The sequence below is a fragment of the Phycodurus eques genome, chromosome 8 (assembly GCF_024500275.1).
Source record: "Phycodurus eques isolate BA_2022a chromosome 8, UOR_Pequ_1.1, whole genome shotgun sequence".
Lineage (NCBI taxonomy): Eukaryota > Metazoa > Chordata > Actinopteri > Syngnathiformes > Syngnathidae > Phycodurus > Phycodurus eques.
In genome coordinates, this window is record NC_084532.1 from 28,289,035 (window position 1) to 28,316,700 (window position 27,666).

A 27,666-nucleotide genomic window follows, 5' to 3' on the forward strand; every position below is an offset into this window, starting at 1 on the left:
TTGCACCGATTACCGCTTGGTTTACAATCTTAACTTTCATGACTTCATTTTCAGGAAACAAAATAAAACCGAACTAAACAAAAGAGTTTGGATTCATTTAATTAATTAATTAACTAATTATTTCACCTCATCCTGTTATCCAAAACAAATACAAATAATCTAATAGATAGGTTATGAAATACTTTAAGCACTCATTATACGTCTCTTTAATTTGCTCCACGCTTATTTTTTCCAATTTACATTTGCGTTAATTGAGTAAAAATCATTTTCGCGTGTCTCATTTTCATGTGTTCCTTAATAAAAAATAATTTCATTTATTCAACACCAACCTCCTTGTCTTATTTCTCCCACTTTTAGTATATAATTCATTTCTTCCTTTGTTTTTACCAGATGTTCTGCATTTCTTGTAATTGCTGCTCATTCCTTTATTTATAAACATAACAATAAAACGATCGACCATTTATTATAAGGCACGTCTTTTTTTTTTTTTTTTTAAATCATTATATGCTTCATGCAAAAGTTCAGCCACACATATAATAATTATTCAACAGGCTTAAGAATTTCTCCGCTGATAGACAAACCCTTCTGAAGAACATCAAGGCTTTCGGAGATATTTTTCTGTTCCTTTCCACCCAAGCGCAAGTCAACAAATGTTAATTGTAGGTACTCTGAGAGCTCTTTTGTATGACAACTGCAAAACTTAAAACTGTTGATTTAACCCACACCTCCAATCTCATCACATTGATTGGACTTTCGATTGGCTGGCTCCTGACTCCAATTCAGTTATTAGCCAAAAGCGCGCTTCATATACTTCCCCCCCCCCCCCCCCCCCCCCCCTGCAGCGTGAACGCTTCCCTCTTGTTTCCAGTTACTACATATTACTTTTGTGTGGTATTAGTAAAAGTAGAATGTGTATTGTCGTGACGTAATGAAGACCAGATCACATTTTATGACCAAATTATGCACAAAAAAAAATCCAGGCAATAAAACAAAAGCTTTATATACTTTTCCTACAACTGTGCGTGTGCTTATAATAAAAGGGAGGTAGGTAAAAGTTCAAATAAGTCAAGGTACGACTGCGACGGACCTTTTCATAATGTTCATAAAGGTGCCCGGGTACTGGCGTGTGGCAGAAACCTGAACTGAAACGTTTCGTTGTTTGACTTCAATTGACTTGAAAAACGGTTAATTAATCCATCAGATACAGTTTTTTGCCACCTGGATGTACGTGTGACGTCAGTGTGTAAAGTTCAATAGCCTGCAGGTTCGCAAAATAGGAAACAAACTGTCAGAGCTTGTGAGTGAGTCGCAGTTCCTCCGCCTCCTGCTTCGTCATTGGCTAACGGTACACTTGTGTCTCTTCACCAGCACCTTAAAATTCAATCTTTTCTGACACACGCCGCAAGCGAACGGCTTCTCATGTGCTTCAGCATTTCAAACTTGTCCCGGAAGCTTTTGGCGCAAATGCCGCAGGAGAAGGTTTTCTCCCCCGTGTGTATTCTCTTGTGTCTTATCAAGCTACACCTCTGGCCAAACGTTTTCCCGCATACAGGGCAATTCCGTTGCTCGTTGTCAATGAGATACATCTTTTCGTTTTTACCATCCCGGTCACTGTTGTCATTGCGATCGGTCTCAGAAGAGCGCGCCCGTCCGGCCTCCAAATTCTGCCCTCCGCCAGTTCCTGCCGTCACGGAGTGTTGTTGAACGTGTAAGCGGAGAGACGATCTCCGAGAGAAGCCTTTGGCGCAAACCGGGCAGGTGAAGGGTTTCTCGCCGGTGTGCGTTCTCGTGTGCTTTATCGCCTCGAACTTATCCCGGAATCGTTAGGCGCAGAACGAACAGGGAAAGGGCTTCTCGCCAGTGTGAATGGTGGTGTGTCTCTTCACGTGATGCTTTGTGTAGAATCTCCGGTCGCAATAGGAACAGGCGAAAGGTTTCTCTCCGGTGTGCGTCCGCACGTGTATGATCAGATTGCCCTTCTGGCCGAACGTTTTGCCGCACTCGGGGCAGCTCAACGGGGCGCTCGACGTGGGTCGAGTCGAAGAGCCGCTGCCTGCCGCCGCTTCGTTCTCGTCATGAAGCTGCGAGGACTGCGCTTGGTCATCTTCGCCAGTCAGCGTGGACGTGGTGACGTCAGCGTGCCCATCTTGACCGCTCCACACGTCCTCCTCTTCCTCTTTAACACCGGAGAGCTGCGCTGGTTTCTCCTGTTTTGCTCTGGGGCCGCTCCCCTGCTCCATGGAGGGAACCTCTTCTGGACTTTCCGCCAACACATGCTGGATGTCTGCACGACACGGGGAGAGGAAACAATTCAAGGAACCATAAAAACAATGGTTTTTTTTCTCTCCAAATACCACAATATTCATGTAATATCACACAATATTCATGTAAGCCGCAAATAGGTCAGCAAGCTCACAAATGTTTCTGATTTCATGTACATTATCTGATTGCAGTTTTTTTCCTTTTTTGTTTTTTTTTAAGTGTTGGAGTATGACCAATATGCATTTCTTACAGCATAACACCTACTTCATACCATAATAAATATGAAGTTTACTGGAAAATCTTTTTGGGAGGTGAAACGGTGGAAGACTCAAGCGCACTTTATGGCCAGATTTGGCGCATGCGCACCTCTGGCGCCAGAAGGAGAGCGGCTCAGTCATTGACGATTTTTTGTGTGTTTTTTTTGGTAAGCATTCTCACTCTCACCAAGATTCCTCAACTTGTAAATGGTTTTCCGTCCAATAAAGTAAACGCCAACAAACCTTCCGTGTGTCGCCCGACTCGACGACGCAAAGTGGAGGCAACGGCTCCCAGCAGCACCCGCTGCCGTTCGTTCTCCTCCCGGGCTCGGCAAAGTTCCACCTCGTACTCCGCTATGGTTCTCTCAAACAGTCCGAAGAGCTCCTCCACGGCCAAGTTGAGTCGCTGCTTCACCAACGCTCTCAGCATTCTCACCTTGCACATGTTTTTTGCTTGTTTGACACAAACTCACACTGCGACTTTCTGCTCTCTGCTCAACTTCAGCAAGTCGTCTTGTTAAACACAAATGGGGCGGTCCCATTCGGGAGACTTTCCGTATACGTCACACGTACCCGCCCCTTTAATCTGACGTCACCACTGTAGGTAGTTAGGTAGGTATGTATACGATAGAGAGGTCGATAGATAGATAGACAGACTTCACAAATTCAATTACTGCCCAACAATATCACTTCAAAACAACACATTTTTTTGGTATTTTGAAATAACACGAACTTGGGAAAATTCATACTCACACAAAAAAAAGGTCTTAAACGAACTTTCTTTGCTTACATACCTCAATCAGCACAATAAGGTCACCCGGCAGAGATGATTAATTTTATAATTATATATATTTTTTGATTATATTGGTGGATTCGCCTACATTTGTCAGCAATGCGGCAATGCTGTTTCATTTCCCCCAAATAAAAATAATTTGAGTTCTGCCAACTTACATCTTTATCGTCAGTGCTCTGCATACACTTTTTCGACATTCGACCTGCTGGTTTTAACCAAAAATGGATCACACAAGCAATCAAAAAAAAATACCTGTAGCGAGCCAAATGATGCTTTATTTAATGGAGTAGCTTTTCTTCTAAACTGAAATGCCCAAGTAAATGTAAAAAAAAACCTACTTTGTCACCGTGCATTAAAACTACTCTACTAACTTTTTTTCCTGTTAAACCTTGACTTAAGTATCATAATATTAGAACTTTATCGTGACAAAATACGTACAACTTTAGTCTCGGATGATTACGACTTAATATTGCGCCCCAATTTTTTCTGTTCTTTGTCCTTATAAAGATTAAAACATTTTGCTCTTGGATAAATACAACTTTATTCTCCAAGTGAGCTGTGGGGGGAAAAAAAATCTGTCTACGTGCTTTGGATACTACAAAGTATATTTTTTGAAAATCTCAGAGGCGAAAGTGTCCCCGGCCACCCCCTGCCGCTGTGCCGAAAACTTGCCAGATGGCGATAATTGCTTTCAGCCCACCCGCATGGGAGAAGTGGGCGTCAGGTGTGAAACTTCCCAGCCAAGTGTCATCTTGAGCGACCCCCGTGACGCGCCGCTTCCACCGAACACGATGCAACTTGCCACTTCTACAAACAAGAATATAAAAACATATAGTGAACCTCGTTTATTACAGGGCACGAGGTGTAGCTGCGTTATAGAGCAACCCCTCCAAAAAAAAAATCCTCCAACAGGCTTTAAACACCTCTAAAAATATTAAAACACACTTTTCGAAGTATTCGTTACAGCCTGTTCGCACCCTCTGGCTGTCAGGAAATGGGAGACTATAGCATAACATCACTTTGAGGAAATGAAAAGAAGACTCTTAAAGAATCCCCGAAGTGTCATGGTTTCACTACCAGTTGAGGTTTACCATAAAACCGACGCATAAACCAAAAGAAAATTAAACACTGTGTATTTAAGCAACAAAATGGTCAACAAAACCCAATCATTCAGCTAGCTTGATGCAAACATGTAATGCAAAACGGCATACAGAGGCTAACTGAAATTAGCACAGATGTTACAGCGAATCCCAAAGCTTCAAATAACCGCTACTTTAAACATACATATATACAGCCTCTTGCACTGCGTACATTAATGCTTTAATATTGAAAACCTTTTTTTTTTTGGGTGTGAAAACAGTCAACCTTTGTCATTTCTTTAATCTTCAAGTCAATGTGATAGTTTTATAAACTAAATTTAGCAAGGGTATGTACAGTAAACACCTGCTGTTGGCGGAGGATAGGGACCGAGCCCTGACACGAATTGCGAAAACTGCAAAATAATTGACGCCGCTGTTCATAGTTCCCTTTATTAATAGTTTAAACCGTAAAAACAATTATCCAAAACACTTTAATATATATTCAACCTCATCATACAACATTACACTGAAAAAGAAATGGCTTACAGATTATTTGTTTAAAAAAAGAAAATGCAAATGAAGTGCACATTTATGGTGGACATCAAAAAATCGACAGTTTGAGTGCTAGTCGTCACATCTTACAACATGTACAACAGGGGTGTGTAGACTTTTCATGTCGACTGTAACTTTCACTAACAACCCAGGCTAAACTTAGCTCTTCCCCGACATAAAGAGCTAGTCACTCAGTCAAGGTGTATCGCTTCAGCATACAGTACTTCCTTGACACCGATTCCTATTTCGACAGGGCTTTTGCGCCATCTTTGGCCATTTCAGATATAGCACAAAAAGTGCAGTGCTCATTTAGTTTTATTATTATTATATATTTATAAAATACCAGTAATGATCAAATCATATAAAAATGACCCATTTAAGCGTGTATGTCGGCTGTGAGTAGATTGTCGCTTTTTGAAAGCTCATGTCCGTTAACTTGCATTTGTTTACAAGCAGATCTGCCCCATCCAATATGGCGGATTAGCTGCTGTATCACAGCAACGGGCCAAGGCGTTATGGTATAAGATGTCTGTGGCTGCGGGCGTGATCAGTGTCCGACGAGTGTGACATCATGTTGTCCATATCTGACAGAGGAACAAAGTTATCGTCTTGTGAGCGGCGATCTCCGCAGTGTCCCCCATCAGCTTCTGTTGTCACGTGTCGACTGGAGCTGCTGCAGGTTAAAACGTTCTCCCCAGCATGACTTCTCATGTGTATTCTGAGATACGACCTGCGAGAGAAACCTTTAGCGCAAACGGAGCAGGGGAAAGGTTTCTCGCCGGTGTGCAGTCTGGTGTGATTCATCATGTCGTACTTCTCTCGGAAACTTTTCCCGCAGAACGAACAGGAGAACGGTTTCTCGCCGGTGTGAATGGCCGTGTGTCTCTTCACGTGAAGCTTCGTGTGGAATCTTCTGTCGCAATACGAACAAGCGAAAGGTTTCTCGCCGGTGTGCGTTTTCATGTGCGTGATCAGATTGCTCTTCTGGCCAAACGTTTTCCCGCATTCGGGGCAGCCGAACCGAACGCTTGTCGCGTGCTGCGTCGAGCCGCCGCTCAGCTCGTGATGTCTCGCCACGTGTTTTTTCATGTTGGCCTTCCAGGAGAAGCCTTTGGCGCAAACGGCACAGTTGAAAGGTTTCTCGGCGCTGTGCGCTTTCATGTGCGCGATCAGATGCTCCTTCTGGCCAAACGTTTTCCCGCATACGGAGCAGCCGAACTGAACGCTTGTCCCGTGTCGGGCGGAGCCGCCGCTCAGCTCGTGATGTATCGCCATGTGTCTTTTCATGTTGGCCTTCAAAGAGAAGCCTTTGGCGCAAACGGCACACTTGAAAGGTTTCTCGCCGCTGTGCGTTCGCATGTGTCTGGTAAAAGCTCCTTTGTGGACAAACGTTTTCCCACATTCGGAGCAGTGCGAGTGCTTGCTGTCGGCGCGACGCCTCAGATCACCTTCAGCGTTCGTATTAGTCTTCGAAGGCTCTTTGGTGCGGTCGCCGCGATCCGTGTCAGAAGAGTGTGACGTCACGTCGTCCATATCCGATATTCGAGCGATGCTGCCCGGTGGCGAGCGCAGGCCTCCACGCTGTTCGTGCGTAGTGACGTGTTGACCCAACGTCTCCTCACTTTGACTGCGATGAAGCTGCGAAGACGGACCTTCATCCTCTTCACTCTTTACGTGGACACATGTCAGTGCGAACGAGGTGACATCATTCGCCTCCAGTTCTTGAAGTCGACCTCCATCCTGACCGCGCCACACGTCCTCCTTTTCCTCCTTAATGTCGGGGGGCTCTGCTGGCTCCTCCTGCCTCTCCGTGGGAACCTCGTCCTCCTCTTCTTCTTCTTCACGCTTCACCGCCACCAGCCGCTTGTCTGCACGACACGAGTAACGCAAACATGGTTAACTAAAATGACCTTTGTGAATAAAGACTTACAGAACTAAATTAGAATAATAATATTGAAAAACAAGGTATGCTAATCCTTTGTTGGTACGGAGAAGGGAAATTCAACTGTTGCGTCATTACAGGAGAAAGTGGCACACAGCAGAATGTAATATGAAGAAAAATATGGAAATGATATTAAAAAAATAGATAAACAACACACATCGATACAGCACATACAGAATGAGTGAACAATAGATATACACTTCATGAATGCCCTTATTTAAGGGACGAAGGGAGGAAGGAGGGCAGGAGAGAAGGAAGGTCAATCACAAGTTGTACGGCAAGCCCACTGGGACAAACCAAGTGGTCACAGACGAGACACTAACTCAGTCATAAATAATCAGGCCTGGACATTGCCGTGTTACAGTTATGAACACATTCGTCACGGTGGCTCACTAAAATGAAACTTATATTATTGTCAAAGTGATTTAGTTGTATCTACACGTGTAAACTCACCTTCTGATCGTGAAACAACTCGAGACTCGCAAACGGCGTTCAGTAGTTCGCGTTGTCGCTCGTTCTCTTCTTTTGCTTGACAAAGTTCCTCCTCGTAGTCCGCTATCGTCCTTTCAACTAGTTCAAATATCTCCTCGACAGCCACATTTAATCGCTGCGTCACCAACGTTCTCAGAATGCTCAGTTGGCACATTTTCACACACGCAAGCTAGCGCTCGGCTGTCCGCGACGTGAGGCTAACTTTAGCTTCCAAGTCGTGGTCACGACTGCGCATGCGTTCAGGAGTCGCCATACAAAAGCCACATTGCGCAAGCGCATGTAGATCTGCCGCCATATTTGGAAGCTATCTACGGTATGTCTTTTTGGACAAAAATGCATGAAAAATATTCCTGTGTTGATTATCGGTTACATGAGTAACACAATGAGAACTGTGCTCATTTTGTTTTATTTTTTCCTTGGCTTTTTTACTGTATTGCATTAATGTTAATGATTTCCAATTCGGTGCTGCCCATACAATATAATTATTCTTGCTTTTAATATTATCGTTCTCATTCTTATTAATGTACCAATTAAGTGAGTTAAAGTGATTTTCAAATGACTAGATAGGCCAGGTGATTTGTAGATGCGGAAAATAAATAAAAAATTCAATAAAAAAAATTGAAAGAGTTTTTTCCAATATTTTTCACCATTTTGACACATTTATAATTTTGTTATGATTAAACTTTTAATTAAATAATGTTACAAATTGTAAACTGCATGTACAATTATTTTGGTAGTCGTTTTATTTTTAAATGAGATCAATTAATAAAACTAAATACAAATGAATAAATAATACAAGTTGATTTTACTGATAAAATGAGTCCTATTTATTTTATAATTAAATTAGGATTAACTAACCAATTTTGTAAAAAAAACATTGCTAAATGTATTTTATTTTATTGAACTAATATTGAAATAATGATTTAATGAGGCGGCACGGTGGCCGACTGGTTAGAGCGTCAGCCTCACAGTTCTGAGGACGCGGGTTCAATCCCCGGCCCCGCCTGTGTGGAGTTTGCATGTTCTCCCCGTGCCTGCGTGGGTTTTCTCCGGGCACTCCGGTTTCCTCCAACATCCCAAAAACATGTATGAATTGGAGACTCTAAATTGCCCGTAGGTGTGAATGTGAGTGCGATAATGTGTGTGCCCTGCGATTGGCTGGCAACCAGTTGAGGGTGTACCCCGCCCCCTGCCCGATGACAGCTGGGATAGGCTCCAGCACGCCCGTGAGCCTAGTGAGGAGAAGCGGCTCAGAAAATGGATGGATGGAGGATTTAATGAGATAATGAATCAAATGGACTATGAAATTTAAAAAAAGTTATATATTATATATATGACACTATCTATGTATGACTGATGATGTCTGACTATATTCTTGAAATAGGGGAAGTATTTTGTAAGTCCTCTTTGTAAAAAGTGCGATATAAACATACTTGCGTGAACGTCATCCTGAAAAATGGCCGAGGTAGTTTCAAGTACGACTGCACGGTTTGCATGTTCGGATTCTTTTATTAACTGAGTCATAATGTCAGAGAATATGATATACGTACATTGACCACAGGCACCGTTGGAGTAATCGTAGAACAGCATCGAAACCGATAGCAGTATAGATGACAGTCTTGTACATCTGTACGGTACTCGTACTCCTAAAAGTACAACGGTACTACATACCGATACCACTTGACCAGTGTGACATTTACCTTCCGGCTAGGAGCCGCGTGGCGACACTTTAAGGTAAACATAGACGACAAAACATTTCGCCAACTGCCAATTATGCTTTGCTGGTGATACTGTCAAGAAGCAGTCTTGTATTTCTCTTTACGCACTTTACGCTGTAGTGAACACACAGAGGTAACATGACAGCCATATTCCTACTTGTTTATATCCACCAGCCTCTACGTTCTTCGTTGTCTCTTAACTACTATTTGTACTCCTTTTACACAGTGCCCCCTACAGTGAAAAAGTCTTTTGATTGCACTTAATTAATGTGTTCAACTAACATACACTATTTGAGATTTTTGAGGAAAAAAATACTTTACTTTCAAGTGACGGTGTTAAGACTGAGACACATGCGGTTGGATGTTAAAAATGTCAGTAATGACAAGTTGTTACTCCCAAAAAAAAAATATATATATATATATATATATATATTAGAGTGCAACTTATGCCATGTTCAAGAAAAATGTTTTTTTTTAAAAACAGTCTTTGTTTAAAAAAATAAAACTTATTGCCATCATGATTGCAAAACGCAATGGGATTATCAAGTAGTCAGTACATGGTATCACTGTGTACTCAAATGTAAGTACAGTACTTGTATATATTAAAAAAATAATAATAAAAAAATAATAATAAAAAATAAGAGTGGTATCGGTTCATCCCGAAGGGAATTGGACGTAATTATGAATATCATAACTGCTTAAACAGTGTACATGGAAAGTCTGTTCATGTGTACATCATCCCAGCTTGGGACGTCGCTTCCGACGCGTTTAAATCCACGCAGCTTTCGTGCTCGCCGGAGCACTTGTGTCTGGTAACCTGGTACTTATACGTGAACCTCTGATCGCACGCGTTGCAACTGAACGGCTTCTCGCCGGTGTGTGTCCTCATGTGTATCATCACATACTTTTTACTGGAGAATCTCTTATGGCAAACGGAGCAGGTGAAATGCCCTCCCGTGTGCGTTCTCGCGTGTAACATCAAATCGTCCTTTCGCGAGAAACATTTGCGACACACCGAGCACGTAAAAGGTTTCTCGCCGGTGTGCGTTCTCATGTGCAGTATCATTTCACACTTATCTCTGAATCTTTTAGCGCAAACGACGCACGGGAACGGCGTCTCCCCCGTGTGGATCATAGTGTGTCTTTTCATGTGTTCCTTTGAAGAGAATCTTTTCGTGCAAACTGCGCAAGCGAAGGGTTTCTCTCCGGTGTGCGTTATCATGTGTCGGTTCAAACTTCCCATGCGGCCGAACATTTTCCCGCATTCCGAGCACATGAATTTCTTGGAGTCCTTGTTAGTTCCTTCGGTGTCGTCACCGTGCTCGCTCCCGGAAGAGTGTGACATCGCGTCGTCCATATCTGATAGTGGAGCCACGTTGCCCGGTTGTGAGTGAAGAGCTTGAAAGCGTTCTCCGTCAGCTTCTGTTGACAAACGTTGACTGGAGTCGCTGGCGGGAAAAGGCAGCTGGGGAGCGTGCGTCCTCATGTGCGTCATCATTTTGTACCTGTCTCTGAATCCTTTAGGGCAAAACAAACAGGAAAAGGGTTTCTCCCCAGTGTGTATTCTCATGTGTCTGTCCATGTGATGCTTTAAGGAGAATATTTTGGCGCAAAATGAGCAAGCGAAAGGTTTCTCTCCGGTGTGCGTCCTCATGTGTCGGTTCAAAGTTCCCTTCCGGCTGAACGTCTTGCCGCATTCGGAGCAGTTGAAGAGTCGGTCGCCTTTAACGTGGTTAAAAGGCTTCGTACGTCCTTTGGCGTCGTCGCTGTGGTCCGTCTCGGACGAGCGCGACATCACGTCGTCCATATCGGACAGCGGAGCAAAGCTGGCGTCTGCTTGAGGTCCTCCGGCAGCCTCCGTGTTCTCCTCACTTTGATTGTAATGAAGCTGGTAGGAGTGAGCTCCGTCTTCATCGTCTTCATGCTTTAAAGGGAGATCGGTCAGCGGTAACCGGGGGACGTCGGCCTCCTCCTGCCCTGGAAGCTGCTCGTCCTCCTGATCGCGCCACTCGTCCTCGTCTTCCTCTTTAATGTGGGGAGGCTCGACCGGCTCCTCCTGCGCCACGAGGGAGCTCCATTCCTGCTGTGGCTCTGCGGGAACCTCTATCGAATGTTGGGTGTCTGCGGAAGAGAAAAACTGTGAGTGACATCCATAGTAACAAAACAATTCTCCGATATGTTTTGAGTCACTCGCACAAGCGAATGAACAGTGGCCTTCAAACGACAAAAGGCATTTTGTCCAAAGAGATTTTCACTCTAGCTGTCACTTTCACATGCTCAGTCACAATTTTGACAACTTCATGTCGTTTACAATATACAGGTCAACTCACTTGCTCTGTGATGATTGTTAACTGGGCGCGTCATATCATTTTAGCGTCAGTACTGACGAGTTTTGGAAACGTTTGAATAAATGACATGATTTTTTATTACATTGTAACATACGATATACTGGAGGTGGACGCTGGCCACCCATGCAAACACCCTGAGAAATGCCACCCAGCCGCCTTTGTGAAAGACAAAAGTGTTCCATGATAAAGTAGAAGTATAGTGAGAGCACGAAAAAGGTGGAAATGTAAACCAACCCGGTTGAGGCGTAAAAACAGCTTCCAGGAGTTCGCGTTGCCGCTCGTTCTCCTCTTTTGATCGACTAAGTTCCTCCTCGTACTCCGCGATGGTCCTCTCAAAGAGTTCAAATATCTCTTCGACCGCCACGTTTAGTCGCTGCTTCACCAACTCTCGCAACATTTGCACTTTGCACATTTTCGTTTTCCACAGTCACGCTAGCACTCCGACTCTAGACGTGTTGCTAACTTCCGGTTTCATTCTTCTTCGGTGGTGGTGTTTTGCGGTCTACTCAAATGTTGCAATGCTGCCACCGTCTGGTAGAATGTAAAAGCTTCTACGAAGTGATATAACCCGAATGTGTGCGTAAATCGCAGCACGCCGTAATAGATCACTAACCTTTTGCAGTTTTTTCCCATATTTTTGTAAGCTTTTTGTAATGAGTTTTAAGTTTTTCCACCCATTTTTAAATGTCAGTTTCTTTCATCGTTACCTCAGTTTGTCATATTGTTGTCCTTTTTTATGCAATTTGGTTTTGCCAATTTTTGCACGTTTTGTCTTTTTAGTTTTTCCACAGTATTTTCAGTCAGCTTTCCATGTTTTTTTCCCCCCCTCTGCTGCATTTTGTGTCAGTAATTGCTCTCTGATGTAACCTGAATTTGTGTGCAAAAATGGCGTTGTCCATCACTTACATATTTGTCATTGTTTTTAATTTTAAATGTTTTTTAAATTTTTTGATAGACTGAGTTTCTCGGTTTTTCAGCATTTTTGTCTTTTTTTTGTTTTTGCCAGATTTTCCTAAATGTTGTTTTTTTCTCTGATTTTTTGTATTCGTCATTTTTGGTCATATTTCTTTATCTCTTTTTGTCCGTTCGTCCCATATTTTTGTCGTTTTTTGTGTGCGCGACCCTATTTTTCCTGATTTTAATTTGTTCCCCCCCATTGTTTTGAGGTGAGATTATTGCCGTATTTTTGCAAATTTGTGGGGGAGCGGTAATTTTTCATCAAAACATAAAGACGAGGCGGGCCCAAACCGTCTCACCTGAACGAAGCAGATCTCTGCGTGATCGCCTGCAGAACTCGCCTCGGTGATGACAGCCAGCGCTGCGGATTCCTGCAACCATCATTGGCATCATTTCCTGCAGCAAAGTTATGTGGTTGCGTTAAATACACAATGTGTAATTCTCTTTGTTTTGTTTAGTTTGTCAGTAAACTTCAAGAGTGAGTGGCAATTCAGCTCACGAGTCAAAGCAAAAACCATCAAACAAAGGCAATGGCTCACATCATGAAAAACTCACAAGTCTGGTCACTTGCAAGTCAAGTTGCCACTGTATTGACATGCACCTTTAATACGACTGCATAGTTTATCACAAAGTGTCAAATATGCATTTGAGCAAAACATTCAAAGTCCCAAACTGTCGTTATTGCTATTTTTGTGCCCAGTACACACGTGGTTGTCGAGCTGGCTTTTAAACGTGAACGTTTGATCGCACGCGTCGCAGCCGAACAGTCTCTCCCCGGTGTGCGTCCTCATGTGTATCATGACATAAGCTTTGCTGGAGAAGTTTTTAGCGCACACAGGACAAGTAAAAGGTTTCCCCGCCGTGTGTCTTTTCATGTGCATCATCAGATATTTCTTGGCCGAGAAACGTTTGGCGCAAACGGAACAGTCGAAAGGCTTCTCGCCCGTGTGCGTGGCCATGTGAGTCATCATCTCGGTTTTCCTCGTGAAGTTTCTGTGGCAGACTTCGCAGCTGAAAGGTTTGTCTCCGGTGTGCGTCCTGGTGTGTATCTTCAAATGCGCTTTCGTGGAGAAACCTTTCGCACAAACCGAGCAGGTGAAAGGTTTCTCTCCGGAGTGCGTCCTCATGTGTGCCGTCATGTATTTCTTCACCGAGAACGTTTTGGCGCACACGGCGCACTTGAAAGGTTTCTCACCCGTGTGCGACAACACGTGCGCGGTCATTTCCGACTTCCTCGAGAAGCTCCGAGCGCAAACCGTGCAGCCGAAAGGTTTTTCTCCCGTGTGTATCCTCATGTGTCTGTTCAAAGTGAACTTCTGGACGAATGTCTTCCCGCAGTCAGAGCAGATAAACGGACTGGCATCGCCGTGTGAGCTCTTATTAGTCTTTCTGGTGTCGTCGTCAGAAGAATGTGACATCCTGTCGCCCGTAGCTGATAGTGTAGCAAACTTCTCCGGTCGGGATCCACCACGGTGTTGACTTGAGCCGCCGCCTCTGGTCTCCTCACTGTGTCGAAGCTGTGAGGCTGGAGCTCGGTCCCCTTCACTCGTCACAGGGACGCCAATCGATGTGACGGCGGCGACGTCCTGTCCGCCCCACATGACCTCCTCCACCTCTTCTTCTTTAACGTGCACATTGGCGCCCCACTCTTGCCGCTCGTGGTCAGAAGGAAACTCATCTTGACTCTCCGCCAACACCTGCTGGATGTCTACAAGGCACAAACAAACCAAAAATTCTTATTATTGTTAACGATTATGAATAATAGTCCCTGATTTAGTAGATATTTAAATATTACAAGTAGGGCCCAATCAATTAATCGGCCGGACGATTTCATCGACCGACAATTAGCCCTTTTCAAATCGCCAAAAGTCATCACATCATGGCTAAGGAAATAAGGAAGTAGAAGAATGTGATTTAAGGCTTCAAGGCATCACGCATAATGTTTTGCGGGTAACTTCACTCATTATGTTGCTTATGTATTGCATACATTTATGGACTAAATCTAAGGAAAATGTGGTTTTGTACTTGAAAATTCCTCTCTGTTGTCAAATTAAACAAATACTAAAGGACAAAGTACTGTGAAACCAGTCAAATGATCTGCTTGTAATTCATATCTATATTGTTGTAAGCGTTAAAGTTAAGGGACCAAAGAAGAAGTTATATCATTCAATCCATATTTTTAAAATGAATCAGCCGTTTAATCGGTTATTGTTTTTTTTTTTTTAATGCCAAATATTAGCCTAAAAAAATCCATGTCAGTCAGCCGTTCTTCCAACAGAATAAAAGTGTCTTAGCAATAAATATGCAAATAACCTTTGAAAACAAGAGCAAGCGACGACAATTGGAAAGGTAGAGAAGATTTAGAACTATAGTGATGGGATTGAGTATAGCAGTGAAAGGTGTCAAGTTAAAAAAGAAAAAAAAGTTCAGAAAATCAAGGGTATGAAATAACTAGGTAACAGTTCAAACGGCGATCTGCAGAATAAGTTAAAAATAATTTAGAAGACTGAAATTGTGATATATTTAAATAGCGAGGTCAAAGGGAAATTTGAAATGAATTTTTTTTTTAGTAAGGAGTGCCAGAATATATCAGAGTGAATCTTGCCTCTCCTCTTTTTCATTCATATTTTTTGTTTTTGTGTAAATATATGCCTGCCCCCCCTATATGTAACGAAATACATTTTTAAAAATAGTATAACAAGCGTTGGGCCGAAATGGTCAAAGCAATCCGTGTTAAACAGCGACTGTTTTAGTTTGCATCTTTTGAACATGTGAGCAATAAATAGTAAACAAACCTGCCCCGCGTAGCCCAATCTGAGGCTTGAGAACAGCGTCCAATAGTTCGCGTTGTCGCTCGTTCTCCTCTTTGCTTCGACAAAGTTCCTCCTCGTACTCCGCGATCGTCCTCTCGAGCAGTTCACATATCTCCTCGACGGCCACGTTCAGTCGCCGCTTCACCAACGTCCTCAGCATTCGGACTTTACACATTTTAACGCCGTAGCGATTACTAAAATGCCTCCCTGAATTTCCTCGAGTGGTGGTTGTGGTGCGTCGCACACATATGACGTACTGTATATTGGCACGGTACACAACGATAATAGACAGTGTTTTATCGTCAACTTGTCGGATAAAAATGTATTAAATAAATCTGTTTAATGTATTCGTGGGTTATATAATTCGACAATTTGCTGAATATAGGCAAACAGTAGTGTTTAACGGTTTTGCGTTATTACTTCAGAGAAAATCTGTCTCTTCTCGGTTCCCGTCGCTTCACGATGATTGGCTTAGGGGGAAAGAAGATGGCGCTGCCCGCGTAGTAGCAAAACTAATCGAATTTTGTGTTTAGTCACATGAAGATAGAAAAACAAAAACGAGATTTCTTCTCGTATGAAAGTTCGCTAATCAACGCAACGTAACGTAACGTTGGAGGAGAATAAAGGTAAGATTTTAGCTGTCCGCTACCAGCATAATAACAGAGTATAGCTAAAGAACAATACATTATTAAAATGAATACACAAAAACACACTTGAATATATCCTTTAAGGTGAACTTAATTTGCGCTTCTCTAAATATTTGAATGTATATATCCAACTGTTCAACGTTTCAGGACTTTTTGCACAACTTGCTGTTCTCTGCCAAGGGAGCTGAACGGCAAAAAAAATGAGCCTTACAAATACTGTGGATTAAAATATAACAGAAGTATTCGTGCAATAATTGTTTTGTTTTTTTGTATTGTTTTGGGTCATGTAGAACAAACGATGCCTGCCTTCCGGCAAGTCGGGGAGAAGCAGCTCCCCAACCCCGTGCTGTGTATGGCATGGTCGCCCAAAAGAGATCTCATCGCTCTGGCCAGTACAACCGGAGAAGTACGCTTCCGGAATCGTTACGGATGGAATCGTTATGGATGGGTTGTACTGTTTTGCAGCTTCACAACTACTTTCTCGCTCTCTCTCTCTCTCTTTTTTTTTTTTTTTTTTTTTTAATAGTTGCTGCTGCACCGCTTGTCCGGTTTCCAGCGGGTTTGGAGCTTAGCGCCCAGCGAGCACATCGGGAAGGAGATCACCGCTCTTGCCTGGAGACCCGACGGCAAAAGTGAGCAACGCTTGTGTCCATCAAAAACAGTCAACTCCCCTCCGCTATATCGTTGTTTATCTATTACGCCCCCCCCCGGCTATATCGCGGATCGTTTATGGGTTTTTGCCGTACGCAGGAGTCCGAATTTAGAACTGTGCGCCATTAGGGCAGTACCGTGTTGTGCCACAACATGCCGGGCAGCACTGAGCTCTACTGGATGTGGCTGCAGCATAATTAACAGTAAGAAGAAGAGGCAGAGAAGGCCCCCGACTAAGCTGTAGCAATAGTGGTTCTCCCAGAGCAGAGGGAATGTGCGTGAGTCTGTGAGTATTGTACGCTCCGTGTGTGTTACAGTAGCAGTTGTTTATAATTAGCGTAATATCCATGCTAATTTACGTGAACCCATCTATAGCGCCTCGCATTATATGTTAACATTAAGCTATAAGACTTTCATTGTTATATGGTTGGTTGAACATTTTGGTGTTTAAATTTTAGTTTTTTTTTTTTTTTACTCTTTGTTTTTCAAAATTTAGTTAGTTTTACATAGTTTTTCGAGTGACTTTGCTACTTATTTATTTTTGGGGTATAATGCTTAGTTTTAGTGTTTTTGTAATTCGTGGTATTTGTCCTGTAAAAAAGGTCACAATTAGTAAAATATTTGTTTTATGGTGTCATAAAGACTCAACAAAGATACCATTTCAAAGTTTGTTAGGACAAATGAACAACTGTAAAAAAACAAAACAAAACAGCAGAGCCAAAATAAATTGATTGAGCTAATGTATGAATAAGACAAAAATCTTCTTTTTTGGAAATAGTTTTGTGAGCAGACAAGTTATAGTTAAAAAGGTGTTTTGTTTCTTCAATTGGAGTTTTGGTTATTTTCTTATGTTGACTATAATAACCTTGCTTGAAGCAAGCTCACTTTGCCGTCTATGTGCAGAAGTGTGCTAATCAGTCTTTTTTGTTTGTTTATTTGTGCCCTTTGAGTGATGTCATCAGAGATATTAACTAACCATTTCTTGACAGCGAAAGAATGAGAATTTATTTTTGTTTATAAATATATATTGTGGATTTTCACCTCGGCCGTGTTCACTGTTTTCGTTGCGCTTGTCCCAAAATTCTCTTGATGTGTCAGTTCTGGCCTTCAGCCTGGGAGACATGAAGCAGGTGGTGTTGTGCGGCGTGGAGAAGGCGGAGATCCTGCACGTGTTCCACATGCAGAACCCCGTCAGCTGCATGCACTGGATGGAGGTGACGGAAGAAAGCAGGTGGGCGTGGCAATCTTCAATTAAGACACTTACATATTAAAATGCACGAATGCTTTTTGTTCTCGCCATTGTGCTCCAGTGCCCTCGGATCGTTTTATCAGTCGGAGGATGAATCCAAATTGTTCCTACCCAAATTAGCGTCCCTCCCCAAGAAGTAAGAGAAACCGGTTACAAACATGTCCTCAAGTCAACCCCCTAATATCCCTTTTTTTGTTCTCCAGCTACAGCACAACATCGAAGCTCTTCAGGTAAACCCGTTTTTAACACGGCTGCCCCAGCGTAATTGAAATATTCTTCATACTCCGTCACAATGTGTTTATTTCACAGTGAGGAGAAGTCTGACGAGATCATGAACCTCCTTGGAGAAGTCAGGTAGTTTTACGTGCTTTGTGTGGCAACAACAAAGCGTAAGAGTAGTTGAATTTGTCGTTGATTTGCAAGCATGTTTTGCTTTTTTGTTTTGTTTTGTGGAGGCTGAACATACTCGTCCTGGGAGGAGACGTCGGCCACGTGGAGCTTTACGCCTACGGGATGTACAAGATTGCAACGTTAGCCGGAGTAAGACGTTTGGAATGTGCTCGAATTCACCTGAGCTCGAATGGCGGACCTCGGCAAACCTGTTCATCTTAATTGTTTGATTGACAAATCCAGGCGTGAAACGCCGTACTATTCCACTCCAGTCCAGTCCAGTAGGTGGCAGTAATGCGCATTACAGCGTGAGTGCCGACCGGACACATTGCCTCTACGGTCCTATTTACATTAGAAGACTTTAATTAACTCAACTGCTGATAACATAAAGAATAAATGAGCGACTATGAAAAAGTGATAAGATAGATAATAAACACAAAACGTGAAGTAGGACGTGTGCGTAAAGCTAGGATGTGGCGGTTGTGGTCAAGCAGAAAATAAATCAAATTGAAGGGGATAAAGCACGTATTGCTTTTGGATGACTTTGCGCTGCCTTTCCGCGACAGTAATTTCATGTAAATCGGTTCTGCAGTTGCGTCGTGTTACCCTGCTGATCATTTAACGAACCGACCCAAAACACAAAACTCGGCTTTTTGCTTTTTGCATTTAGTGCGGGGCGGTAATAACTAAAATGTCAGGAAAGAAGTCCTCGTGGCGCTATGTGGACGGTGACACACTTCTCATTGCGAGATTTTATAACGACAACGACGTTTTTGACTCCACCGTGCAGGTTTCCGGAAGCTGTCGCACACTGAGTCTGGCCAGTGACCTCAAGTCTCTGGCCGTCATCACCGAGGTGAAGTCTGCTGAGGACCACGCAGAGATTTGCTTTGTTCAGGTGAGACGCTCTTAGGCGGCATCGTCATATTCTTGTTTTTATGACTCCTGGGTGTTTTCAGTTTACGACGTTAGCGATAGACTACAGCACGTTTAGACGTGCGTACAAATTTAGCTCACGTCATAGGAACAAAACTTTTACGGCAGACAAAGTAATTACTGACCAAAATGTACAAATATCTGGCATAAATTTGACAAAAATATATGCTACAAAGAAAAATGACGAATACTTTACTTTAGATTAATCGACTTGCATACAAATTCTGGTTGGAGCAAAAATTACAACTAAATGACAAAAAAAAGAGCAAAAACAGGCAAAAATTAGGGGAAATGTAAAAAATATCTCACAAAAGACTGACAAAAATCTTGGAGAGAAAAAATAGACCCGAAATACCTCGACGAATACTTTACTTTAGTGATAGATTAATCGACCTGCATACAAATTCTGGTTGGAGCAAAAATTACAACTAAATGACAAAAAACGGGCAAAAATGAGAGGAAATTAAAAAAAAAAAAAAAAAAAAAAAAACAATCTCACAAATAACTGACAAAACTAGGGCAAAAAAACTGACAAAATCATAGAAAAATATGCCCGCAAATCGGCAGTAATTTCCAACTTGAGTACAAATTCGGGCTTGCGTCGCTACCGTTGAGCACAGAAGTCCGTGGTCAACTGAGGACACTCCGTTCCCGTTTTCCCACATTCCTCAGCTGGACACGGGCCTGCTGTCCGAGTGCCTGGCCGAGCTGACCAGGATGGCGCGCAAGTTCACCCACATCTCCACGCTGCTGCAGTACCTGCATCTGTCGCTCACGTGCATGTGCGAGGCCTGGGAGGAAATCCTCATGCAGATGGACCTCCGCCTCACCAAGTTTGTGCAGGTGGGCCCAGTCCCTCCACCGTGCCGCTTTGTCACACAAACAACTCTAGTTATGTTTCGTTATATGTTTTCTAGGAAAAGAACACCAGCACACAAGTGCAGGACGAGTTCCTAGAGCTTCTTTTGTGGGGACAGTCGAGGTGAGGACGCTTAAGTTCGTTCGGCCTTGCAGCGCGCTAAAGTGTTGTGATGGTAGAACCTTAACTTGCTGTGTCTACTGTACAGTCCTGAACTGCAGGCTCTTCTCATGAACCAGCTGACTGTCAAGGTGAGTGCAAGTGAGAATTGATTCGCAGTTATGCAGCAAAATGTATCGAAAGTGTTCCAGGGAAGGTGCCGCTTTGGTGCCACTCTGGTGCCACTCTGTGATATTTTGCTTGAGATGCCGCATCAGGTATTGAATGGAGACGTGTTGTGAATTTATGTGAGATTTTTGCCAGGTATTTGTCAGTTTTGCCCAGTATTTATTTTGTCGCCAATCTGTCTTTCCGTTGTCGTTGTTTTTTTTAATCAGACTTTGTCAATTTGTCATATTTTTGTCCAAGTTTGGTCAGATTTTGTTTCTATTTTTTTTTTTTTTTTGCCCAATGATTTTGTTCAAATGTTGTGAGATAGCGGCCAGATGTTCGTCATTTTTACTCAGTCATTATTTTGTCCGCACAAGGAGATCTATTAGGAGATGAAACCACCCAAACGATAAGCCAATAAATATATCCTCTTGACTGGATAAACTCGGTTAATAGCCCAGCCTTAAGATACGTACGTGCTTCTGATTGGGGCTCACTTAGTGGTCCGTCAAAGTGCGAATCTGGGAATTTGCCCAAAGAGCGGCTTGAGACTTTTCTCCGTGCGTCCTCGTATGATCGACGTGAAGCTTTTTTTTTCTCCCGTTTCCATCGCAGGGCCTGAAGAAGCTCGGCCAGACCATCGAGTCGTCTTACTCCAGCATCCAGAAGCTGGTGATTAGCCACCTTCAGAGGTTGGAGCGCGTCTCTTCAGTGTCCTTTTTGCGTTTGCCGCCTCCCAACAAACCCCTCGCTCGCTTGTCTGGCAGTGGTTCCGAAGCGCTGCTCTACCACCTGAGCGAGGTCAAGGGCATGTCCCTGTGGAAGAAGAAGTTCGAGCCCCTCGGCCTGGATTCGGCCGCCATCGACGGTAGCGTGCCAAGTTCACGAAGCGAGCAAGTGCAAATGTTTCACACGGTTGAGATTTTTGATTGTTTTTTTGGGGGGGACTTGTAGGGGCCATCACGGCCGTGGGCTCCTTTTCCTTAAAGACCAGCGAACTCCTGCAGTAAGTTCTTTTGCTGTTTTCATAACAATGTAGTTTGAAAGCCTAATTTGAAACCTTTCCAACACGACGATGACGTGCAATCGTCTTTGGACGTGCAGGGTGATCGACAAGAGCATGAAGAACTTTAAAGCCTTTTTCCGCTGGCTGTATGTCGGTATGTAGATTTTAATTATTTTTTTCCCCAACAATCACCCTGAGGATGTGAAGTACAGTGGTGCCTTGAGATACAAGTGATCCGATTTGGGAGTTTTTCCAAGATACGAGCTGTCGTTCAGACGATTTTTTTGTTTGTTTTTTTTTTTTTTTTTTTTTGCCTTGACTTGCAAGCAAAAACTTAAAATACTAATGATGGAACGGATCAATGGCATTTCCATTCATTTCAATGGGGAAAGATGATCTGCGAGTGACAAGCGTGGAACAAATGAAACTTGTATGTCAAGGCACCACTATTTGAATTGGTTTACATGAGCTTGTTTATTTTGTTTCTCTCGGCAGCGATGCTAAGAATGTGCGATGAGCACGTCCCTCCAGAGCTCAACAAGGTGAGCTGCACGTATTTTTGGGGTGTCCATCGCAACCCCTTCAAAAGCGCCCTCGGTAGCGCCCCCTTAAACCAGCCGAAGGAATTAGCCCCCGACACCGGTTTCACAGATTAACACCAAATTGGTTGGACATGTCTGTTATAACAGGACACGTGAAAAAAATGGTTAAGGACTGAACGGGAAGTCAGCCATTTTGGGTCAACTCCAGGGCTCGTACTAACTCCTACAAGGGAATTATTATAATTTTTTTGATGATCATTTTTCAAGCATCCACCATGAAAAAGGAGCTGCGAGCTAATCGAGTTGAATTGTAATTCTTTTTTTTTTCCTTGCCTTTAGTGGGCCACTTTTAGGGGATTTCCCAGACTCACGAATCGAATGTTGCGGTTCTTCCAGGTGAAAATTGACATTTGGCTGGGATTGTTGCAAAATCCAGCCCCTGAAATTGAGTTGGCATGGCTAACACATGGGGCTCAATTAGTAGTTCGGACATGTAAGTACAGGAAATTGTTGTGTTGTTTTCTTTTCTATATATTTTTTTGTGTCCATTTTGTCCTATTAATTGGTATTACTTGTCCATATATACGTTGTTAATCATTTGCTTGATTTCCTTGCAATAAAACCACGACTACTACGATCATGAGTAGATCCACCAAAAAGTCTGAAGAAGCCATGGCCCAAAAAGACACAGGAAGTCAGCCATTTTGGTTTGAAGCAGTCATTTAGGCTTTTTCCAGTGGTCCTTGAAAAAATATCGACACTAAGAGGTTTCGTCCGACTGCTGCCAAGTTTGCAGCGAAAGTTGATAACTCTCCATTAAAAGACAAAACTCTAATAAGTCAGTTCGACGAGGTCAGAGACTGACTAAATGCCCGGTGCCGTCGAGATTGCCGCAGGCCCGTTCCTCGTTTTCATTTCTTGCATTTCTCAGATGACGCAGAAGGACATCGCCTTTGTCGCCGATTTCCTCTCGGAGCATTTCAGCGAGGTGAGCCCGGCGAGACAGGAACCCCAAAAAAAAAAAACCAAAAAAACAACAGCAACATTGCGGAAGTCCCAAGTTTTGAGTCTCGTGTCCCTCCCGCAGAACGAGCAGCTCTTTGATCGGAAAGGGAAGTACTTCAACATCGAGCGGGTCGGTCAGGTCAGTAACTGATCTCTGTCTCGGTGGACATCATAAACCAACAATTGCTTTTTCAATTCGGCACAGAAACACTTGATATCAACTGAAACGTTGTTGTTTATTTATTTATTATTATTATTATTTTTTATTTTTTATTTTTTTTGCGAGCTATTCACAGGTCAAAGTTTGCAAGTCAAAGTCAAAAATGTCAAAATTATTCCACAATGTTCACCCGATTGTCTATAAACCCGGCTGGCATGTAGTGGCAGGTGTTTTTGTTTTTGTTTTTGTTTTTTTAAGTGAATGATCGCCAAAGTTCACTTATGTCCCATTTAAAAATCCATCAATCTCAAGTGACACATAAAATTAAAGGTATTGATTAGGGCTTTACAGATCCGACAATATGTTGTCAACTCGGTGATATTCCCTCTTATGATGATGTCATACCCAAAAAGAAGCGTTGTTGAGTATTTTCTGCGATGAGCAATTGCTTGCTCGCTGTCATTTGCAGTACTTGAAGGATGAGGACGAGGACCTCGTATCTCCACCCAGCAGCACAGGGAACCAGTGGCTCAAGTTTTTACAGGACAGCACGCACCTGAAGGGTGATTTTCCACACGACGTTTGCACGCTTTCTTTTGTTACCCCGATTGCAAGAAGTTCATGTCGTGTTTTTTTTGTTGTTTTTGTTTTTTTATAAATAGAGAGCCCTCTGCTGTTTCCTTCCTTTCCCCAAAAGTCTTTGCACTTTGTCAAGAGGATGATGGAGAACGTGATCGAGCTGTGTCTGCAGAAACCCGCGGTGAGTCTACTGAATGATTCTCGCCTGTGGTGTTTTAATTTTCTTTTTTTTTAACAAAATGGGAGTGGCCATGTGACACTTTTTCTTGTTTTGTGTGCAGGAAGTGATCGGGAAGTCCGTGAAGCAGGCTGTTTTTCTACCGCTGTACTCGGCGCCACAGCGGTACGATCTCTCACCTCTCTGTATTAACGGCGCTTTGTTCCAAATACCATTTATGATTTATGATTTATTCTATTGTTGTTTTTTATCCACCAGCTCTGAAAATACCCCGCGACTTTTTGAGCTTCCATCCTTGTGAGTCAAATGAACTATCCATACATGTTAAATGCAAATGATGGAACAGATCCATATGGTCATGGTTTGATATTATGCCTTCTTACCCTTCATACACATTTTTACTGAGAAAAGTGTTTTGCATTTCAGAATTTATTTTGTTTTGTTTTTCGGGGTCCATAAAAAGGGATTCCATTTAGTCCCACATTATATTGACACACAGTCATCCAATCCGTGTTTTAAAAATCTTAAATGTCACAAAACCCAATCAACAAAACTGATCAATTGTCTTTGGAAATCAGTTTTAGTTGGTCTGTAAGTTTCGTGTTAATTTCATAAAGCATATCAATACAAATTGCTAAATTTCATAAAGTATTGAGACAGCTGAGCCCATTCCTAGACATATTAATTTCTGTAAAAGGTCAATAAAATTCTTGAATTTGTCTTCTTTAAACCTGCAGATCCCCCCCCCAAAAAAAATATATTGCCCTCAATATTAAAGAGAGGTTGCAATTACTAAAAACTTAAAAACTACAGACAGTACACACGTTCCAAATGTTGGTATTGTTTGGATTGTGCAATAGCGCTGATTGATTTCCCCTCTTCTCTCGTGTTCGCAATTGCTCAGCTCTCCGGCTTTCGTGTTGGTTACACATCTGAGTCGTATGAATGTTATCTTGAAGAAGAAGAACAAATCTGAAAGCGTGCCCAGACATTCCATTATTGTTGCAATTATCAATGTGCACACGCTCCAATACTTTTGCTCACATTGATACGGAGGGTTTGAATAAAAGGGGCTATAACATTTTTCGTTTTTTTTAAAAATGTATTTTTTTAAATAAAACCCGCAAACAATGACGTGATGAAGACATGAGCTGCTAATGTGTGTCTGCTTGTTTGTTCCACAGGTGGAATGACAAGAAGGCCAAAATGCTCTACGTGGTGTTCTGCATGCCGCACGTTTCGCCGCACAAACTCTACCTGCTGCGCAGAGGAAGCGACCCAAGCAGGTGACGTTTTTTTGGGGGGATGCGGGGGGAATTGGAGCACTGAAAGTACTGTGATGCCCTCACATGTGGGCAAGGAGAGCCAAAGTCGCTGATGCATTTTTTGGGCCATGTATTGAATACTTTTAACACAATGAGCATACTCATACAGGCGCTGCTGTCAGCCCCTGCTCGCGGCCTGACACCCCCGCGTAGACTCGCCGACGTCACACTCAGCGCCCCCACCCGGGTCCCGCCTCTTAAAGGCACATATCTAATCTAGACACAGTACAGTATTTGCTACACATTTGATGCTTTCAATTGTGTGTGTGTTCAAATACACTTTACAACATTTGTGTTACAAAAAGCTAAAAAAAATTTTTTTCTGTTTTTTTAATGTATGTGGGAGGGGTGAGACTGTAAAAGAAAATGTTTTTCTATGGTCCCTCTATTTCACCAATTGCGGTCCGCCGCGATAAACGGGGGTTCATTTTGTGGATAGAATGTACTCACTTACCTAAGTGTTTTTTGACAGACACATCCCCAACGGCGTGGCGTCCCTCGACCTCAGCCACCATCTCGACTCCTCGGACGGCGAGACCGCGGAACCCCGGTGAGTGAGACGTGAAACCCGGGCCCAGCGAGGAGGCGGGGCCGCTACCGCATTTCTTCGACCGATCCTCTCGGTCGTCTTTTCCAGGCCGCGCGACGTCTACAGGTGCCTGGATGCTCGTTTCTATAGCGACGAGATGCTGACGGTGGTCCTCCAGGGAGCGGAAGAAGAAAGCGGGCGCAGTGTCCTGGCACAGCTTCCTCTCTCTTCGACCCTGAACTGTGAGAGTGAATTCGACTGGACGCCCAATATGAGGTGTGTTGCCTCTTTCACGCGGCGATCCCGTCAAGTTGACTGTTACCGCTACTACTTCCTGGTTCATGGAGGATAACGGTAGACCACCGATTCTCAAAGTGCGGTACTGGTATCAGAAGTGCTACCCGAAAGCCTGTATGTAAGCACAGTGTTCATGTTCAAATTGTCCGTCAAGTTAGAGTGGCTTTCTGTCATGTTCAATATACTTTTTTAGGAATAAAACCTTTGTTTTATTTTTGCTCAACATTTAGGACTACATCTTTATTTTAATGTTGCTCAGTGGGATGGTACTCGAAGAGCTTCATATTTTTGGGAGGCGCTACTCTGTGTAGAAAGTTTGAGAACCGCTGCGTTAGATGTTAGGAACAGACGGGCGGACCGTTCCAACTTTTGACTGTACCTATATTATCACCGCTCCAGTGTGATATTTGCCACCTGAACCTTCAGGTTGGACCAGCAGAGCGCCAGCATTCCGTGCCAAGGCCTGGTGCTGGGAAATCAGTGGCGGGAGCTGGAGGGCATGAAGGCCCAGTTCGTCGCAGTCAACGGCATCCGAGAAGTAGCCTGCGTGGTAAGCCTCAAGCACTCGTACACGACAGTAATCCCCGCATATTTGCGCGTCACAAAAGTCACCTACTCACACCTTTCGGCTGTTTTTGGTACAATTTTGATAACGCCCTAAGACGCCACAAGATGACAGCAAAGTAGTAATTGGGGGTCAAGGAAGTATGTTTTAAGTGACACATCTCAACAGTTTAAGCTCTTTGTATGTTGGGGAGGGAGGAGCTAAGTTTAGCCTGGGTTGGTAGCGGAAATTCCAGAGTGTCTATTGAATGCGTTTGTTTTTGCTCTGCTGAAATTGAATCATTGTAAGCTATTTATTTTGAGAGTTACGTTATAAGATCAGTTTAAAAGGATATTAAAATGTTTTTGGATCGTAGCTTGTGGTAGAGTGAAAATCCGTCAATAATTGATGCTCCCCTAAAAGGGGTTACACAGTACTCTTAATTCCCTATAGATGCTACAAGATGGCGGCAAAATACGACTGTTGTCAAAATGAGCCTCAACTCATTGCGTCAGTTTTTTGGTACCAAGATGCCACCAGGTGGTGCCAAAGTACTGCTGTTGTCATAAAGCCACAAATTTGCGAATGCCAAGCCGCGAACATACGGGGGTTTACTGTATAATTACGGTTTAAACTATTAACATAAGCAATTATTTTTTTTGCGGGGTCATCAATTACTCACAGTTTTTTTTGTTTTTTGTTTTCACTAATTCAAAGTTACGGTACACGTACCGAACAGAATGCCTCCGGTGACCTGTCTTTACACCTCTCTCCTGCAGCTGAGCGAAAATCTGAGGCACCTACGTGTCTTCGAGATGGACGTGGAGGACGAGGACGACGAGGGCACCGAGCAGCAGAACGACGCCGCCGAGCAGGACACGCCGGACGCCACCATGGCCAGCCAAGGAGACGAGAGCGCCGAGGCCGGACGCGACGAAGCGGGGAAGACCGAAGAGCACTTGGAGTCGGAGGAAACGTCTGAACTGTAGACTCAGATGGAGATTACCTGTTTACTTGGTTTTCTTACTTTTTGTTTACATGAAATGGAAAAATGCAGCTGTTATTTTCTTAAAATAAAGATATAAGTGCTTCTGTGTTTGATTTTTGTTTTTTCATATTTAATTATATTATCTAATCCATCGATCCATTTTCTGAAGCGTTAGCGCTTATTCTCACTAGGGTCGCGGCATATTATATTATATTATATTATATTATATTATATTATATTATATTATATTATATTATATTATATTATATTATATTATATTATATTATATTATATTATA

At 43.0% G+C, this 27,666-nt stretch overlaps 5 protein-coding genes across 7 annotated transcripts; 1 reads left to right on the forward strand and 4 right to left on the reverse strand.

The window, feature by feature from the left end:
* Positions 1 to 1,012: 1,012 nt before the first annotated feature.
* On the reverse strand, positions 1,013 to 3,020 carry LOC133406122 (protein glass-like). The gene is made up of 2 exons (XM_061683447.1): positions 2,763 to 3,020; positions 1,013 to 2,284 (listed from the first exon to the last, which is right to left on the reverse strand). The coding sequence occupies exons 1-2, from the start codon at positions 2,962 to 2,964 to the stop codon at positions 1,824 to 1,826; spliced, it is 663 nt and encodes a 220-aa protein (XP_061539431.1). The 5' UTR covers positions 2,965 to 3,020; the 3' UTR covers positions 1,013 to 1,823.
* A 1,824-nt stretch (positions 3,021 to 4,844) lies between these two features.
* On the reverse strand, positions 4,845 to 7,589 carry LOC133406115 (gastrula zinc finger protein XlCGF57.1-like). Of its 2 annotated transcripts, none has more exons than XM_061683434.1 (2): positions 7,339 to 7,589; positions 4,845 to 6,811 (listed from the first exon to the last, which is right to left on the reverse strand). In XM_061683434.1, the coding sequence occupies exons 1-2, from the start codon at positions 7,529 to 7,531 to the stop codon at positions 5,457 to 5,459; spliced, it is 1,548 nt and encodes a 515-aa protein (XP_061539418.1). In that variant the 5' UTR covers positions 7,532 to 7,589; the 3' UTR covers positions 4,845 to 5,456. The 2 variants fall into 2 exon arrangements, with proteins under 2 accessions (XP_061539418.1, XP_061539419.1); XM_061683435.1 differs by lacking the exon at positions 7,339 to 7,589 and adding an exon at positions 7,060 to 7,139.
* Positions 7,590 to 8,900: 1,311 nt separating this feature from the next.
* Positions 8,901 to 11,900, reverse strand: LOC133406114 (gastrula zinc finger protein XlCGF57.1-like). The gene is made up of 2 exons (XM_061683433.1): positions 11,678 to 11,900; positions 8,901 to 11,216 (listed from the first exon to the last, which is right to left on the reverse strand). Exons 1-2 carry the CDS (start codon positions 11,853 to 11,855, stop codon positions 9,820 to 9,822), a joined length of 1,575 nt encoding a protein of 524 aa, XP_061539417.1. The 5' UTR covers positions 11,856 to 11,900; the 3' UTR covers positions 8,901 to 9,819.
* A 1,159-nt stretch (positions 11,901 to 13,059) lies between these two features.
* Positions 13,060 to 15,424, reverse strand: LOC133406547 (zinc finger protein OZF-like). The gene is made up of 2 exons (XM_061684216.1): positions 15,196 to 15,424; positions 13,060 to 14,108 (listed from the first exon to the last, which is right to left on the reverse strand). Exons 1-2 carry the CDS (start codon positions 15,386 to 15,388, stop codon positions 13,060 to 13,062), a joined length of 1,242 nt encoding a protein of 413 aa, XP_061540200.1. The 5' UTR covers positions 15,389 to 15,424.
* A 269-nt stretch (positions 15,425 to 15,693) lies between these two features.
* Positions 15,694 to 27,474, forward strand: anapc4 (anaphase promoting complex subunit 4). 2 transcript variants are annotated; one of them, XM_061683428.1, is made up of 28 exons: positions 15,694 to 15,839; positions 16,151 to 16,266; positions 16,387 to 16,492; positions 17,610 to 17,742; positions 17,822 to 17,896; positions 17,964 to 17,990; positions 18,070 to 18,114; positions 18,216 to 18,300; positions 18,941 to 19,048; positions 19,759 to 19,929; positions 20,004 to 20,068; positions 20,154 to 20,196; positions 20,831 to 20,907; positions 20,983 to 21,083; positions 21,170 to 21,221; positions 21,320 to 21,375; positions 21,717 to 21,763; positions 22,695 to 22,751; positions 22,851 to 22,907; positions 23,398 to 23,491; positions 23,591 to 23,688; positions 23,789 to 23,850; positions 23,944 to 23,982; positions 24,870 to 24,971; positions 25,483 to 25,560; positions 25,648 to 25,815; positions 26,263 to 26,386; positions 27,160 to 27,474. In XM_061683428.1, exons 2-28 carry the CDS (start codon positions 16,159 to 16,161, stop codon positions 27,367 to 27,369), a joined length of 2,388 nt encoding a protein of 795 aa, XP_061539412.1. In that variant the 5' UTR covers positions 15,694 to 15,839; positions 16,151 to 16,158; the 3' UTR covers positions 27,370 to 27,474. The 2 variants fall into 2 exon arrangements, with proteins under 2 accessions (XP_061539412.1, XP_061539413.1); XM_061683429.1 differs by lacking the exons at positions 15,694 to 15,839; positions 16,151 to 16,266 and adding an exon at positions 16,611 to 16,797 and having other exon boundaries at positions 16,413 to 16,492.
* Positions 27,475 to 27,666: the final 192 nt, after the last annotated feature.